We start from the raw sequence: 18,380 nt of genomic DNA, 5'->3' as shown, positions 1-18,380 counted from the left end.
AATATTTTTTTCATAACTGAATAGGTATTCATATACCTAAATAATAAATTCAGAACAAATCTACATAACAAATTAACAAGTCGGACAAAATTATCTTCTTAAGATCTGAATAGAATTACTAATCCTTATTTTACTTTTGTGTTTGACGAATTAAATAAATGAGATTCGAGATAGCCAAATCGAGAAATAAAGAAGGATACTGAAATATTCATGGTGAAATCTTGGATTGAAAAACTCAAAAAATAATGAAAATCTCATAATTTATGAACAGAAAATACTACAATTGAAATGTCTATCTTGAATATTTGAAACCTATATCTTCTTGTATAAACTCGTGAGAATTTAACTGTTTAAAGATTACTATCTACTATTACCCAACTATTTTCTTTTAGTATCTACTTACTTATGAATTAAAATTGAATCTTGATCGTAATCGATTAATCTCAGCAGTGAATGGTTTTAAATAAATAAGGAACAAATCCACAAAAATGATTTATTGGAAAATCCATTAACATCAACACACAACACCTTATTCGATTTTTATTCCCAAACTTATGAGCTCATTTTCAATACCAGTTAACTCTTCTTCTGTGAAACAATTACTCATAATGTTGATTTTTTGAATTTTAGGAAACATTTCTTTCATTTTGGCAACGTCAAATTTTGTCATCTCGTTATCACATAAATCCAGGTACTCGAGAGATGGCAGTGTACTAAATTGTGACCAGTCTATATTGCCTAGCTTATTGTTTTGTAAAGACAACTCCTTGAGTTTATCCAAGCCATCGAAAGTTCCAAGTTGAAAGCCTGTCAAGTTATTAGAAGATAGATTGATCTCTTCCAGATTCTGGTTATCCTTGAAAGTATTTTGTTCTAACTTCGAGATATCACATTTTACCATGGATAATCTCTTTAAGTTATTGAGACCTTTGAACACATATTCATTTAGTTGTTCGTATTTTAAACCCTGTATAGAAAGTATCTTCAGTTTGTCTAAGTCTGTTAGAGCATCCTCTTCAATTTGTAGGTCTTCGTTGTTGTGGACGTAAATTAAGGTTAATTTAGGAAAATTCTGGAAGAAACATTTTGTTAGTTTTGGAAATTTATGATTTCCATTGAGGACAAGATTCTCGACATCTGGAAGTGATTGTAGAAAATCGTCAGAGATACTTTCAATGGAACTGAAGGCGAAGAGGAGATGTTTGATTTTTTCTTTAGTGGTTATGAGGTCCTTTTCGACATCACCCTTATAGATGAATATCCTCAAATGATCTGGCGGGAATTTTTTGTTCGCAATATCACATGAAGGACGATCCATTTGTCGGTAATTATTTGTTATTCTAAAAGAAAACAGACATTTATTCTCAACTAGATAAATTTCATTCTTCCAATAGTAATTCAATATAGGTATTAACCATTTCTAAAAACAACTTACCGATCAATTCACTGAACTATCGAAAGTTTATTGAATAACCATAAAAAAGTTCACAATTTTATAAATACAGGAGGAACATCCATCGCCAGTGTTTACTCCTTGAAATGAAGATATATTGATTTTTCACTACCTCGCACTCGACTCCAAGGGTTGAATTCGAGTACACAGCGCCCTCTTCTATAAACTAGAACGAAGTGCATTGAAATTGACACCGGTTTCTTCTACACTTGCTCTTTCAAGAAATCTGGAGGATTGATGACTTCGTTAAACATTATCCCCAGTGACCCCAATGATTTATTTTGAGATTGTATTAACTCTCTTGTCTCTTTTCTATCAGATAGATGGCAATGTGTAAAAATTACTAAAAACAACACTACTGTGCCTTCAGATTGGTTGAAAAATGAGGTTGGAGTTCCACAAGGAGGTGTTTTAGCATCACCCCTTTTTTTGATACTGATCAATGACTTGTTTTTTTCGGCAGATGAAATTGAAGATTCTGACATAACCAACTATGCAGATGATACCAATCTACTGGTAGCAGGTATGAACTCCAATCAGTTAGAGCAGAAATGTGCCATGATTTACCACTGGGCAGAACAGTGGATTTTGAAAAATAATTTTGTAATGAATACCACTTAAACCAATATTGTAATATTTCGTGCAAGTAATATAAAACCTAAACCGTACACAATAAATTTTAACAACTTCACCGTAAACACAGCAGAAAGCACCAAATTCCTCGGAATTGTCATAGATGAGTTTTTAAAATGGACCGCACATATAAACAACTTGGTGAAAAAACTTAATATATTATGTTATGCACAAAGAATATTAAGTAGATATGTGGATGAAAAAATTTAAAAAATTCTATATTTTGCTAACTTTGAATCCTTGATTAGATACGGAATAATTTTTTGGGGAATTGGTGCCTCAGTGCAGTCGGTATTTATTATTCAAAAGAGAATAGTAAGAATACTTTTGAACTTGAGATATAGGGAATCGTATAGGGGAAAATTTAGGTCCTTGGGAATATTAACGGTATATGGTCTTTACTTGCATGAATGTTTGTTGTATCTTCACAAAAATAAAGCTGAATTCCTTCAGAATAATACAAATTTCACCTACAATACAAGAACAGCCAATATCAATGTTCCCATGCACAGGTTGACTATCTCCGAAAAGTGCCCTTCTTATATGTGCATACGGATTTTCAATAATTTGCCCCAAAATATTAAATCTATACAGAATTATAGACAATTCAAATCAAAAACTGAGAGGTTCTTGATAGGTCTTGAGGTGGATGGTTTAAATGATTATTTTGAAAGGCGATTGTAAAATACAGTGATCAACAATTGCTAGGGATCACTTATGAACTTCTCTTCATTTGTATTTTTTCAAGTTATCTCGTGAATATTTGTACATTATATGTTCTCTAAGGAAAAAGTAAGATGTTTTGAGTTGATTATATCAAAGTCTTCCTCACTTCATCGGCTCTTGTTCACAAAATCGATTATTATCTGTAGGCTGTTACAGGTGGAGTGAAAAGCAATGTGGTATTTGTTATTAAATCTGTTTTTTTCTCTCGTTCAAACACATAAGGTGACAATAATTGAAGAAATGAGAACAATATCAGCTTATCAGTCATGCCGAGAAGACGTTTGGCTCCTGTGCAACTGGACCAAATCATACGGTGGATACAGGAAGGTTTGTCCCAGCGAGAAGTGTCCCGGCGGTTGAATGTTTCGCAAAGTGTCGTGAGTCGGGCTTGGAATAGGTTCATCCAAAACGACTCAGTAGCTTTTGTTCATGGGGAGGTCGGCAGCGCAGTACAACAGCTGCCCAAGATCGTCTTTTGATCGTCAATGCTAGGAGAAATCCCACTTACCCGGCGTCGCGGCTCAATAGATCACTGAGAGTTGCAACAGGAGTTCTAATTTCGAACCAGACTGTAAGACGACGACTACATGTTCGTGGTTTGAGAGCACGTAGGAGGGTACAACATCCCCGTTTGAATAGGGAACACCGGGTTCATCGACGGCAATGGGCTGAGGAGCACCGCAATTGGACACTTGAAGATTGGAGCCGATGTTTATTTAGGGATGAGTCTAGATTTTGTTTGGTCAACTCCGATGGACGTATTCTTGCTTGGAGGGAAAGAGGTCGAAGGTATGCAGAACAGTTTATGGTACCCACAACAGCTTTTGGCGGAGGTTCTATATGTGTATGGGGAGGCATTTGTTTGAACCAACGCACAGAGTTGGTTGTTCTGCAGAACACCACCATGACCAGCCAGAGATATCACGATATGATTATTGAACCCATAATTGTTCCGTTTGCGGCTGCCGTGGGCGAGAATTTCATTTCAATTGACGATAATGCCCGTCCACATCGTAGTCGTCTGGTTAATGAAGCGCTAGAAACTCATGCTATTGATAGGATGGACTAACGCTTTACGGGATATTTGGATGAATTTGCCCCAAAATTTTATAAATCGTTTGATCGAAAGTATGCCTCGTAGGGTAGAATGCTTGAGACGAGCTCGTGGGGGACCAACTAGGTACTAGCTTAACCGAAACTTCAGCCTTCTCGTGGTTTCATCATAAAATTTTTATGTTATTCAAACACAGAATTTTGAGTGTTCCTAATAAAGTCTTTTTTTTTCTCCAACTTTCCATTTTTTCATTCTTTTCTCAAGTGAACCATATTATCAACTGAAAATACTCTGATATCTGACTAAATTTATAATCTTGGAGCGAATATTTCAGAAATAAATTTAGAACAAGTAAGTGATCCCTATCAATTGTTGAGCAGTGTATTTAGTTATAGGTTGAGTTTAGTTGAGTATAGTTAAGTTATATATTATTGACACTATTTCATTTCTTCTTTATGTATTCTCAGGGAATATTTGAAATAAAGGTATCTATCTATCTAACTAAATTCAGATTTAGTATTGATCATTTACTACATCAGTAGTTGAGTGTCATCAGTTATATCAAATACGAATAAAACATTGAAATTATTATAGCTTTTGCACTTTTTCTCCCCAATAATTCCAATCTGTATTGAACAAATGGTGTGGACAATCGTTGATATATTTTCATTGTTTTGTAAGAAATGAGGAAAGCTCTAACGTGATGATAGAAGCCTTTGGGCACATTTATACGCTGATTGCTTCATTGGAGCCAAAATAACTGTATACAGGGAGTAACATCAGTGACTGGCCATAAGTATGAAACAAATTAATTTTCAGCTAAACAGACCATTTTATGAAATAATCCCGAAACACGTCGATTTTTTTTTTATTTATGTTTGTTTCAATTTTCCAATTACTCTTGCTGAGCTGATTCCAAAAATGTATCACATTCCAATTGGTACAACATTGATTCCAATTGGTACAGGATGGACCAAAAATACAATATTTCTTCTTTCTTAGTTAAATGAACAATATTATCAGAAATACTTATTGTCTAGAGGCAATTGGTTTGAATGTAACAGCCTGTAGTTTGTTACATTTTTAGATTAATAAAAATGAGTTGTTTCCAAACATGTTTGGTACTTGTGATCTAGCCTCGGATCCAGCAGACAGAATATGAAAGAAATTATATCCTATTTTTATACATTTTTATTAATCTAGAAATGTAACAAACTAAAGGCTGTTACATTCAAATCAATTACCGCTATACAATAGGTATTTTTGATAATATTGTTAATTTAAATAATAAAGAAAGTTACGCGTTACTTTATGAGCACACTCAAAACTATTGTATTTTTGTCCACCCTGTACCAATTGGAATCAACATGTGATACATTTTTGGAATCAGCTCAGCTAGAGTTCTCGGAAAATTGAGACAAAATGGGGGTTTTCCATTCAAAAAAAATGACGGTGACTTCATTACTCGAAAGTAATTCACCCTGTATATTAGATTATTATTTTGAAATACGGTAAATTGAAATAAATAATCGACGTCTTTCAGGATTATTACTCAAAATGGTCTGTTCAGCTAAAAATGAATTTGTTCCCTACTTTACGGACACAGTGTTTACTGTCATTCACTTAGTTTCTGTATGGGAAAGTCATTCATGAAAAATTGATATTTTTCTCTTTTTTTGTATTTTCTCAATGTTCCGTCACGAAATTTTGGTGGCAAACTTCATATTCAGTTTGAGCACCCCAAAAAACATATGAAGAAATCAAACCTTTCCTGTAAAAAATCAAAGTTTTACTCATTCAACAGTTTGTTCTCACATTGATTGCAATTTTCAATAAGTTTTTTTTAGTGTGTTTGTCATTCTTTCTTAGTTTTTTGTACATTTAAAAATGTGTTACTGTTCATTTTTGATATTCTCTGTACTCAACCTGATCATCTTTATTAGACTTGAAACGATCTTCAACTTATATCTTTTTTAATTGTTTTTCTCTGTAGCCTCAATAAAGTCTAAATATAGACAAAACGTTGGCTCAGTCCAAATCGGTACCTGATTTCAATGTTCGTGTAAATTGAACTGCAACATCAAAATAAGAAGATCTATATTTCAAAGAGGAATGATGAGTATTCAACTAAAAATTCCCATTTAATTTCACATAAACGTAATTCCTAGACTAGACTAGAATAAATTCATATTCTGCACACATTTTGCGAACGGTAGAAAATCGCGGCAGCTTTTCACTGGAGGTACTTTTGATAAACATTCCTCGACGCTGTTTTTTTCTTCTTCTTTCATATCATCCATCCTGTCGATCAATTCCTTCAGAAAGTTCATGTTAAGTGTACCATCCTCGAATATTAAATCGTCGTTTTCCGAACTGCACTTCAAATAACAGAGCATCTTTTCCGATGGCTCGCTTGGGTTCTTTGTGAAATTTCCAATGTCCTGTTGATTTATTCCGTATTCATCGGGGCAATTCCTTATCTGAAAAAAATAAACGAAAATAATATCATAATTGAATTTCCGAATAAATTGAATATAAATATAAAAAAATTGATGAATTAGTGTCTATTCCTTCACAGTAATATATCTGTAGGCTTGGTTATTCGATCGTCTAGAGGTATGATTCGATTACCTGGCCTTTCGTCTTTTTCTCCTTGACTTTGTTGGATTTGTAATAATTAAATGCTTTTGAATTATTTACATCTATTTACAAAGCCACAATTATACAGTACAAACTCAGTATTGAGAAGATCCTAATAACGTCCTAATAACAAGTTTCTCACTACGGTACTGAATTTCGTCTTTGACTCGAGTGTTAATTACTCGAAGCGTCTTCGAATATCACGTCTTTGTCTTATTACAAGTTTCGGTCGTCTCGTCTTTGATTCGTTCGCGACTCGTCTTAATCTAGATTGACCGACCAACCGAACTTTACTCGTCTTCGACTTACCTTGAACTGACTCTCGACTCGAACTTACTTCGTCCCCTGACCTCAACTTACCCCGTCCACTCTGAATATCCTTCCCTCCTTCCGGCTTGACCACACCCTTGGGGAAAGTACCATCCCTAGTCCAATAAGAGTTTTGCCGTACCGCCCACAAAGCTCTTCGCGGATTCCTGGAAATCGAATATTCTCGAAGGACTAGAACCTGATACACATAAATGATGTGACACATCTGGTATAACCGTGTTGTCTTCGAACTTTCCCAACCCCCCCAGTAAAATCTCTTTAAAATTTACAACTCCATGACATATCTTCGACACCTCGAAAAGTAACACATCCTTTTACCATTATATGTACAATAACAATTCATCCCCTTCAAATTTATTGAAACTGTCATGCCCTCGACACTTGAAGAAACTAATTGGTCTCCAAGCATCCGGTTGACCATCTCAATTATTTACAGGGAACAATAACTGGATCCTACATATCTTTATGATATATTTGGTTAATTTTTGTCTTGGCATATAATTCCCAGGGCCCCCGCAAGGGACATATTTTGGCGCCCCTTGAAGGATGAAGGTGGAGGAAAGTACTGCTGGATAATAGGAATTTTTTTTTTGTTTTGTTAAGAATTTAGTGTAGAATGGTTGAAAATCTATCAGCAACGTTCATTGCCTTAAGAACTTTATGGTGTTAGTTGTAACATAATACATTTTAAGTGTGTTTCAAAACTTAAGCTGTATTCTGCTATATATTATTCATAAAGGCATAAACATTTAATTAGGATCAATCCAGAAATTGAATGGATGTTTTTCTAGATTTGGCTGTTGCAAATTTTTTTATATAATCAATCAATCAATTTTATCGAGTATCTCTTGCTCTATATCTAAGATTGCCAATCCAGAAAATCTTTCTTATGACATGGTAAACTTCAAATAGTTTTCAATTATTTTCAATTTAGTGAATGATCTCTCACCAGAAGCAACAGACACAGGTAATGTGAGAAGGATTCTTGAGGCAATACTAAGATTCGTTAGAGAAGAAGTAAGCGTTTATTGAAGAGCATGACAGCATTTTAATAGAAATTTATCATTTAATTTAGGAATATCCCAAATAAAACAAAAAACGTTATCGTAATCAGATATCATATCAAACCTACTATTTAAGGAACTTAGTGTTTGATCAATTATTTTCAAAAAAGAATTTATTTTAAAAGCGATTTTTGGATCTTGAGGTGCCTCATCCGTTTGTTCATAATCGAACAATTTTGGTTTATACTTTCGTCTTACAGTATAGAGAAAAACCTTGATCTATCTCAAGAGCAGCCGCTAGTTTTCCAGCTTCCGCAAGTTTTTCCTCGAGAACATTATCATCCCTATAATTTTTGAAATGATCAACTAAATTCTTCAAATAGTTTTGGCACACTTTAATGTAAATCGCTACACTTTGCATCATTTTGCTTACAATATTAATCTGGAATGAAACATCATAAGAAATTATTATACTTCAAATAAATTTAAAAGAATGAATACTTAATAAAAGAGAACTTGCTTTATGTCTAGTTTCTATGTTGAAAGTATCATTCTCTGCTATTTCTAAAAGGCTATCACATATTTGAATAAAATGAAACTTTAGCATCAATTCTACTTGACCATCTAGTATCACTTAGGGGTTTTGGATGTAACTGAGGATCATGCTTTTCTATAACATTCCAATCTTTTTGTGAATCTAGAGAAATATATATAAAGTTCTTGTACAATATCAAAAGAGTCCACTGTTTCATTTGAAACCTAAGCAGCATGATTTTCAGTTAAATTTGAGCTCTGTGCAGCACATGGCGCAAAAAATGCCCTAGAGCCATCGAGTATGCGTTTTTGTAAACCAATACTACGGCTATTTCATGCCGATTGCGACGTTCGGAAACTTGTATAAATTGCAAGAAAGAAGTTTGGAAAAAAAAATTGTTAAAAAAAATTTGAAAGAATCTTTTTCGAAAACCTTTGGTCCATCGGTTCTTCATGCGGTCTATAAGAGGTTTTGGCGCCCTTTTAGAGTGGCGCCCGCGTGCGGTGCACGCGTTGCACGCGCGGTTGCGGGGGCCCTAATAATTCCTTGAAGCATTTTTAACTGTTAACTCCTCTCAACATCTCGAATTGTTTTGAGTGTTTTGAGTCATGTTTGTTGTTGTTTTGTCTTACTGAATGTATAATATTTCAGCTCCCTGAAGATAGTCACAATGATGATCGAAAGCTAGGATGATACAATAAATGAGATAGATCTTATAGAGCGCGACTACGACATCCGATGTCCCCGAATTATCTAAAAATGACAAAATTAATAACCAATCAAAAGAAAATTCAAAATAACCAAAAGTGTACAAAACGGTTATTTCAATTGTGAATATCGAATTGTATATGTTGTTCATGAGAATAACAAGAAAGAAATCTATGACTACCTGAAGTGATTGCTTTCTCTGTGAATGCTTACTAGAGAAACAGTTACGTTTGAATTTTCTTAATTGCAATTTTTATGAAGTAGACAAACAAGTGGTGAGTTGATAAATGCAGTAATTTTTTTTCAACTATAAGTCACTGATGAGGAAAAATTGTATTATTAAATACAAAAATTCGGAAAAATACGTCTGTTTTTATGTGAATTTATTAATTCAATTTTTAATCATTTACTCAATTTGTAATGAACCAAATATATCATGAAGATATATTATTGTGAAGGAATAGACACAAAGTTGTAAATTTATTGATATTTAGATATATCGAACATCTTTCATCAAGTAGGATAATTAAACCTTTATAATAAATTTAATGAATTATTATTATTATACAGGGTGATTCCTAGCTACGGTTCAGAACTTCAGAGGGTGATTTATTTGGTCGTTCCAAGAAAAAAAAGGTCCTTCGAACATATTACTGTCCGATAAGTCTACTGACTTTGTTCTCTAAATTATTCTACAAAGTTCTGGTGAGTAGACTCTTGAAATTTTTCTATGAATCTCGCTTTTTTTCTGAATTCCAACATGGATTCCTGAAGACAAGAATCACGTTTTCTCTGGAAGGATATTCATATTGAGTGATTTCGCCATTCTAGTAAATATGTATAGGAGTCTTCATTATCGGCAATGAGGAGTGCATCATCAAATCTGAAATATTGTGAATCTCTTTCAATGTTATCAGAAACATCCGAGAACACTTTTTCGTTTTCTCCCATATTCAGTTAATTACTGAAGTACTTATGACAGACATTGTCCGAATTGTGACAAAATACAGTTATGGCCGAATCTCAAAAAATTGGATAGAAGGTCTGGCTAGACTTTTTAAACTGGAAAGTCTAATCAATTCAATGAGTAAATTATCATTCTTCATATGTTTGAACATAGTCAAAAAAGATGTAGTTTATTTTTCGCCAGAACTCACCTTCATAGCAGGAATACACTTTTCGATTAATTTCATATCCAAGCATGTGCGAATTGGAGGGATATTGGCGAAGCATTCCATAACTTGAGTTTTGAGAGTATTATTTATCAGATACATATCATTCAAATGTTGGCTCAGAAACTTCTGATCCCATTTGCCATCCATATCCAAGGAGCGGTCCTTCTGGTGGCAACATAACATGAAGCAGAGAAATTTTTCTTCACTATTTTTCTGATAGTTGATCCACTTCTCAAGGTCTTCTTCAGATAGACCATTTTGCTGTGCACATTCAGCTACGATTAACTCTCTATCTACGTCGGCCTAACAACAAGATGAATAACGATGAAATTAATGAAATGACTAACAATGTTTAAAGCTAAACATATCAGACATTTTTGTGCATATTAGTATTGAGTCCGATATTTGAATGAAAGCAAATAACAAAAATGACCAGTTAGAGTTATCATACAAAATGAAGAATGAATAGAGAAATAACTAAAACAAAAACGGCAGTTTTGACGTAGCTATTCAACCAGAAGTGCGCTTCATCGCTAAACAAAATAAAATGGACGTAGTGCGCGATATGTATTCCGCACAGAACCATTATTTTCAAGATGAAATTGCACTGTTTTCAAGCGTTGTTCAGACGTGAGTCTATTCATGATGAATTGCCAAACCAAACCAAGAATAAATCACTTGACAGCTGTTGAATCGGTCGCCATCTTGAACAGTAATGCCAACTTAAAGTTATATACTTTGAAAAAAACACCCTACACTTAACAGTGGGCTGGAAGAAAAGGACATAACATCCTTCTTCTCTAAGAGGAGGGTAACAATTATGGCAAAGGGCCTCAATGCGAAACACCCCAAATAGAATTCCAGGAAAAAACTAAGGGAAACAACGGGGAACTATAGCTCCGTAGAACCTCCTCATAGGACCAAATGAGCCAAGGCACATCAATGGGTACAGAAAAACGGATGTACTAGATAGATATTGCCCTAATGAAAAGTATCATCTGATCACTAGCCGAAAATATGAAAATTGGAGTTAGAAATCAACAGTATGACAACAAGTCAAAGGGCGAAAAACTAGATCCGATTCAAAGACATTTTTCAACGAAAGAATATCGAAATATCAAATTAAAAAGAAATTAACGAAGCTATTGACGACCTAGAAGGAAGAATAATTGAATCTCAAAAAAATCTATAAACATCCAACCGATGAAGAGAAAAAAGCATCTCCTTCTGGACATCAAATTCTACTGGAGGATGAAAAAAAGCTAAGAAAAGAACAAGAAAAACGCTCGGACAACGAGATTGTACTCAATAAACGAAGAAGTAAAGAAGTCCGCGAATTGTTAATGGAAGAATGGGAAATAAATTAGAGGAATTGGACACCTAAGACCACAATCATTGTGGAAAATGCTCTCGGCACTAACCGGAAAGAGATTTAATTCCAAAATTCCGGAAATAACTAATGGGAATTTAATTGCGTTACCAATGAATATGGAGTTGAAATATTTGCGAATTCATTGTAAAGAACAGTTCCAACCAAACCCGAGTAACCAGAACAAGCATTTTTTCTATATTGTGAATAGTTCTGGAAATGGTCCATCGCCCGAATAAACAAATAATATACCCAAGAAAGAATAAAGTATGAGGAAAGCAACGAAAGAAGAAATCCAGGACATCGTGGTTAATCTGAAAAACACAAAAGCCCCGGGAGCAGACCGAAATACACAGCAGGCACTCAACCTCTCGGAAGAACAATAAGAAGAGTAGTGAAAATTTTCAAAGCGATTTTGTCTACAAGATATTTTCCAAATAGATGGAAAACGGCAGATCCAATAATCATATCAAAAAAGGGGGAAGACAAGAAGTTTCCAATGAGTCACAAGCTCATCAGCTTACTTACATTCCTGACGAAGGAAATATGGAAAAGGTAATATACAGAAGACTATCAAGAAGAAATATCATTTCGGATTCCAAGAAGAACCGTGCATAATCTACCAACTAGCAAGAAGAACAAAGGATATCAAAGAAAATCTACATCTATCGACATGCACTATGGCCGAATTTCTGGACATGGATGAAAAGGCTTTTGACAAGATGTGGCACCAAGAATTGATTCATAAAAAGAGAAATTCGAATTCCCTAACAATCTGACGAATAAAGTGCTCTCCTATCTAGCAAACAAGTTGAGTGTCAACATTCCAGGAACACGATCGAATGCTATGTTGATCAAATGTACTACACAGATTAATACTAAGCCCTATACTTTTTAATATTTTTTTTTCGGGTATCCCATAAACGACAAGCATGATCACTTAATTCACAGACGACACAGCAATCTATCATTCCTCCCCAGAAAAGTCTCCAAAAGGTCTTAAACATGACAGTGGACTACTTTGAATGATGTAGAATGAGTATCAACTGGAAGAAGCCACAGCAAGTAAAATAAAGAAGGAATTATCGAAACCCAAAATATTGATTGTGAAAAAAAAAAGGAAATACCTATAGGATCCAGTTATTGTTCCCTGTAAATAATTGAGATGGTCAACAGGATGCTTGGAGACCTATTAGTTTCTTCAAGTGTCGAGGGCATGACAGTTTCAATGAATTTACAGGGAACGAATTGTTATTGTACATATAATGTAAAATGGATGTGTTATTCTTCGGGGTGTCGAAGATATGTCATGGAGTTGTAAATCTTGAAGAGATTTATTGGGGGGTTGGGAAAGTTCGAAGACAACACGGTGGTACTCGATGTGTCACATCTGTGTATCAGGTTCTAGTCCTTCGAGAATATTCGATTTCCAGAAATCCGCGAAGATCTTTGTGGGCGGTACGGCAAAGCTCTTATTGGACTAGGGGATGGTACTTTTCCTAAGGATGTGGTCAAGCCGGAAGGAGGGAAGGATATTCAGAGTGGACGGGGTAAGTCAGGTCATGAAGTTAGTTCGAGTCGAGAGACAGTTCAAGGCAAGTCTAAAACGAGTCAGATTCGGTCGGTCAACTTAAGACGTGAGACTAAAAGACGGTTCGCGGATTAGATTAAGACGAGTCGCGAACAAGTTAGAGACGAGACGACCGAAAACTTAAAGTACGACGAAGACGTGATAATCGAAGACGTTTCGAGTAATTAACACTCGATTTGAAGACGAAATTCAGTACCGTAGTGAGAAACTTGTAATTAAGACGTAATTTAGATCTTCTCAATACTGAGTTTGTACTGTATAAGTGTGGCTTTGTAAATAGATGTAAATAATTCAAAAGATTTTAATGACTACAAATCGAAAAAGACGAAAGGCCAGGTAATCGAATCATACCTTTAGACGATCGATTAACCAAGCCTACATACCTAGAGATGATTCTCGATAAAAAACTGGGATTCAATTAGAAAAAATGGCTACCTTTACCCTTTATAGAACTGAATTGGAAGTTATAAAGCCAGTGGTAATTCCGAGCATCACATATGCACGAAGCACATGGTACAATGTTGGAAACCCCAATAAGAAGACCTTTCAAAGTACACTTGACAAAAAAATAAAACATGACATAGGAGCTACATGGAACATGAGCAACTAACAGAGCAATAACCTTAAGTTTGTAACCAGAGAATGATTGAGAAACAGACAAAAAACCTAATCAAAAAAATGGATGAAAGGAACACTAGTAGTAAAATGAGGAAGATATTGGAAATCCAAGTCAGGAATGCATACAACCACTTGTATCCAAAATGAAAAAATGGGGATTGCGGTGTTTTATTGCCCAACTATTGAGTCTACCAGCTATCTCTATCCAAGACACCCTTCTACTCCATCGTGGAGGGGTGACTCTGCCCTAGTACAGTGAGTCTTAAGAACCACCCGGTGCCGCGCTAGAGTATGACGCGATGCCAGTAACGCCACGTCTCGGGCATCCAGAGACACTACAGATTCTTACCTTCAATCATATATGATATGTTATCAAAGAACTATAATTATATTGTAAATGTAGGTATTGAGTCAGATTATTTTTTATAATCTGATTGACGTTGTTTCAGTCTGGTCCCGAAATATTGGACTGTTTGGTGAGCTTTATGGGCTGGTGTAATTCTTCAAAAACGATGATGGCCAGAACGTTACAGTCAATGGTGATCGGTATAGAGCCATGGTTACTAACTTTTTCTTTCCTGAATTGAACAACCATGATGTCCAGGAGCTGTGGTTCCAACAACACTGCGCAACATGTCACACAGCTCGTGCTACAATCGATTTATTGAAAGACACGTTTGGTAACCGCCTAATTTCACGTTTTGGAGCTGTGAATTGGCCTCCAAGATTTAGTTATTTAACACCGCTAGACTACTTTCTGTGGGGCTATGTAAAGACATTGGTCTATGTGGATAAGCCACAAACCCTTGACGATTTGGAAGACAACATTCGCCGTGTTATTGCCGATATACGGCCACAAATGTTGGAACAAGTCATCGAAAATTGGACGTCCAGATTGGACTACATCCGGGCCAGCCGTGGCGGTCATATGCCAGAAATAATATTTAAAATGTAATGCCACAAGATTATCTGGCAAATAAATAAAATTCATGTCAATCGAATAATCCATCGTTGTTTTATTGAAATTTAAAGTTATATAGCTCTAAAAAACACCCTTTATTAAGTTATATTACTTAACTGGTGTAGTAAAAGCCCAGACTTGAATCCAGTAGAAAATGTTTGGGAATAAATTCGAAAGGCAAATAAATAGAAGATCAAAAAACGTTTGCTAAAAGTTATAAGTAATGCTTGGGAAGAAAGAACTGAATAATATTTTATATAGTTTATATATAGATCGATGAGCTGTAGATTAAGATCAATCATAAAGCATAATGGCTAAAATACTAAATATTATTTGTTGTTTTTGAATTGAAAATTAAAGATTATTTAATAACCTTCGTTATCAACTCTATATGATACATAATGTGATAATTATTGAGGATCTCAAATTTCAAATCTTATAGCTAATCAATCAATCAAAATTAATAAATACTCACAGAAATAACACATGTAAAAACACTCAGAAATATAAATACATTCCTACTCTTCATTGTTCCCGAATTCAATTCTATGCATAAGATTTTGAATTGCGAAACAAAGCTGAATAAAAAGCATAACCGTGTTGTTTTCCCATCGGGGAAACATTTTTCATACCACACAAAAGATTGCAATTACAGAGATCACTCAGACGTATCTTCATTATCGTCCAAGTTATAATCTAATTTTCATGAAGAAGGTTATTAATAACTGAAAATTTTTCACAATATTTGAAGAGACTTGACTTGTTATTTTGATTGTTGCATTATTGTTAACGATTCATTTTTTTCATATTCTCATTTTAATTTGGCAAATGCAATAACAATTGATTATGAACATTAAACAGTGATTAAAGGATTTCAATGCTGGGCGTTGATGGTGAATATTAAGAATGAATGTAACATGACAATGTTTTGTGAGTGGAATCTTCACTTCGCCTCAGAGAATATGATTTAAGGCCTCGTGTCGCGGCAAGAGGCCCAGCTCTTACCCCAGCCCATCGAAGGGCGTGTTTGGATTTTGCGAGAAAGCATATCCATTGGGAAGAGGCTCATTGGGAAAGAGTGCACTGAATATATCTTTCATGTGGACGTCTGTATACAGGGTGTCCGGGGAATAACTGTACATACTCTTACCAGAGATAGAGTTGGTCTAGCTGATTACTGATTGACTGTAAAAAATTAATTTCTGGATTGCCCTAGAAAGATACAGGGTGATTTTCCAACTTCATGGAAATACTTAGACCATCATAAAATCCAAACTTATTGACGAATAGTATTGAAACTTGGGAGATTATTGGTACATGCTAAGGTCGAGTCAGAACGATATCAATTATTTCATTATTCCAGGGCCGGACTCATTAATCTTCATTTAAATTGTTCAGGGTAAAAAAAACACTTTGTATTTCGAATTACAAATAATTGATTCGCTTTTTAGAAAGAAGCTAAATTAAGCTTCAATTTGCGGTATCGCTTAAAGTTGTCACATCAACAATTATTTTTTTATGAATTTTTGAATTTGGATAAAGTTCGAAAAATTGAATTTTTCACCATGAAGAGAACTGAAAATCTCATGTTTGAATATAAAATGCGAAAGTATTAGTAGAAAATTTTCAAAAAAGTTCAGAGCTTTAATAAGCACATTCGATAACGAAACAATAACAAATGAAACAAACTAAAATACATTGAAGAGTACCTAATAAAAACGAAAATAGGAACGAATGAATTGCAGAGTCAACGTTATTTCAGAAGTGGTTCGAAATGAAAACCATTAGCTTGTATACATTTCTCTTGCCGAATGTTCAAATTGGATACAGCCTTGCGAATCATATCGCCATTATTTCTTAAAATATCGCAACAGTTGATAATTCTGTTCATCTTGACTGGATTTCTTCAGAATATACCATATCCTTCAATTTTCCCCATAAAAAATAATCTAGCGGGTTGAAATCTGGAGATCGAGGAGGCCATGGAATGGGTCCTCCTCGACCTATCCACTTATTTGGATAGGTATTGTCGAGGTAACTTCTCACTTCCAAACCAAAATGAGGTCCAGCTCCATCATGCTGGAAATAAATTCCTCTAATATTTATTCCTTGTAGCATGCCGGGTAAAATATTTTGTAAGAAATCTAGATAAATCGCACTTGTAAGGCGACCGTCAAAAAAATGAGGCCCAATCGAATGTTTGTTTATCACAGCACACCAAACATTTACTGAAAATTTATGTTGTGAATTTCTCAGTCTTATACTGTGTGGATTATTTTCGGCCCAAATATGCGAGTTATGAATATTGAACACCGTCTCTGGTGAATTGAGCCTCATCACTGAATATTGTTCTGTACTGTAGTGACTCTGTGATTTGCTATCCAATGTGATAAACAAACATTTGATTGGGCCTCTTTTTTTTGACGGTCGCCTTACAAGTGCGATTTATCTAGATTTCTTACAAAATATTTTACCTGGCATGCTACAAGGAATAAACATTAGAGGAATTTATTTCCAGCATGATGGAGCTGGACCTCAATTTGGTTTGGAAGTGAGAAGTTACCTCGACAATACCTATCCAAATAGGTGGATAGGTCGAGGAGGACCTATTCCATGGCCTCCTCGATCTCCAGATTTCAGCCCGCTAGATTATTTTTCATGGGGAAAATTGAAGGATATGGTATATTCTGAAGAAATCCAGTCAAGAGAACAACTGATGAACAGAATTATCAACTGTTGCGATATTTTAAGGAATAATGGCGATATGATTCGCAAGGCTGTATCCAATTTGAACATTCGGCAAGAGAAATGTATACAAGCTAATGGTTTTCATTTCGAACCACTTCTGAAATAACGTTGACTCTGCAATTCATTCGTTCCTATTTTCGTTTTTATTAGGTACTCTTCAATGTATTTTAGTTTGATTCATTTGTTATTGTTTCGTTATCGAATGTGCTTATTAAAGCTCTGAACTTTTTTGAAAATTTTCTACTAATACTTTCGCATTTTATATTCAAACATGAGATTTTCAGTTCTCTTCATGTTGAAAAATTCAATTTTTCGAACTTTATCCAAATTCAAAAATTCATAAAACAATAATTGTTGATGTGACAACTTTAAGCGATACCGCAAATTGAAGCTTAATTTAGCTTCTTTCTAAAAAGCAAATCAATTATTTGTAATTCGAAATACAAAGTGTTTTTTTTACCCTGAACAATTTAAATGAAGATTAATGAGTCCGGCCCTGGAATAATGAAATAATTGATATCGTTCTGACTCGACCTTAGCATGTACCAATAATCTCCCAAGTTTCAATACTATTCGTCAATAAGTTTTGATTTTATGATGGTCTAAGTATTTCCATGAAGTTGGAAAATCACCCTGTATCTTTCTAGGGCAATCCAGAAATTAATTTTTTACAGTCAATCAGTAATCAGCTAGTCCAACTCTATCTCTGGTAAGAGTATGTACAGTTATTCCCCGGACACCCTGTATAAGGGAACGTCGATCACAATGCTAGAGGCAGAATCTAGACTCATCTGTGAAGAGAACTCGTTCCCAATCAGCCTCTTCCCAATGGGTA

General features: G+C 34.8%; 2 protein-coding genes across 2 annotated transcripts; both read right to left on the bottom strand.

Moving 5' to 3' along the window:
* Window positions 1-479: 479 nt before the first annotated feature.
* LOC123676375 (P-granule-associated novel protein 1-like) lies at window positions 480-1,540 on the bottom strand. Its single transcript, XM_045612250.1, has 2 exons — window positions 1,436-1,540; window positions 480-1,340 (listed from the first exon to the last, which is right to left on the bottom strand). The coding sequence occupies exon 2, from the start codon at window positions 1,316-1,318 to the stop codon at window positions 530-532; it is 789 nt and encodes a 262-aa protein (XP_045468206.1). The 5' UTR covers window positions 1,319-1,340; window positions 1,436-1,540; the 3' UTR covers window positions 480-529.
* Window positions 1,541-5,946: 4,406 nt separating this feature from the next.
* On the bottom strand, window positions 5,947-15,359 carry LOC123676374. The gene is made up of 3 exons (XM_045612249.1): window positions 15,273-15,359; window positions 10,241-10,561; window positions 5,947-6,346 (listed from the first exon to the last, which is right to left on the bottom strand). Exons 1-3 carry the CDS (start codon window positions 15,324-15,326, stop codon window positions 6,041-6,043), a joined length of 681 nt encoding a protein of 226 aa, XP_045468205.1. The 5' UTR covers window positions 15,327-15,359; the 3' UTR covers window positions 5,947-6,040.
* Window positions 15,360-18,380: the final 3,021 nt, after the last annotated feature.

The sequence above is a fragment of the Harmonia axyridis genome, chromosome 3 (assembly GCF_914767665.1).
Source record: "Harmonia axyridis chromosome 3, icHarAxyr1.1, whole genome shotgun sequence".
Lineage (NCBI taxonomy): Eukaryota > Metazoa > Arthropoda > Insecta > Coleoptera > Coccinellidae > Harmonia > Harmonia axyridis.
This window is presented reverse-complemented; position numbering and strand designations above follow the sequence as displayed.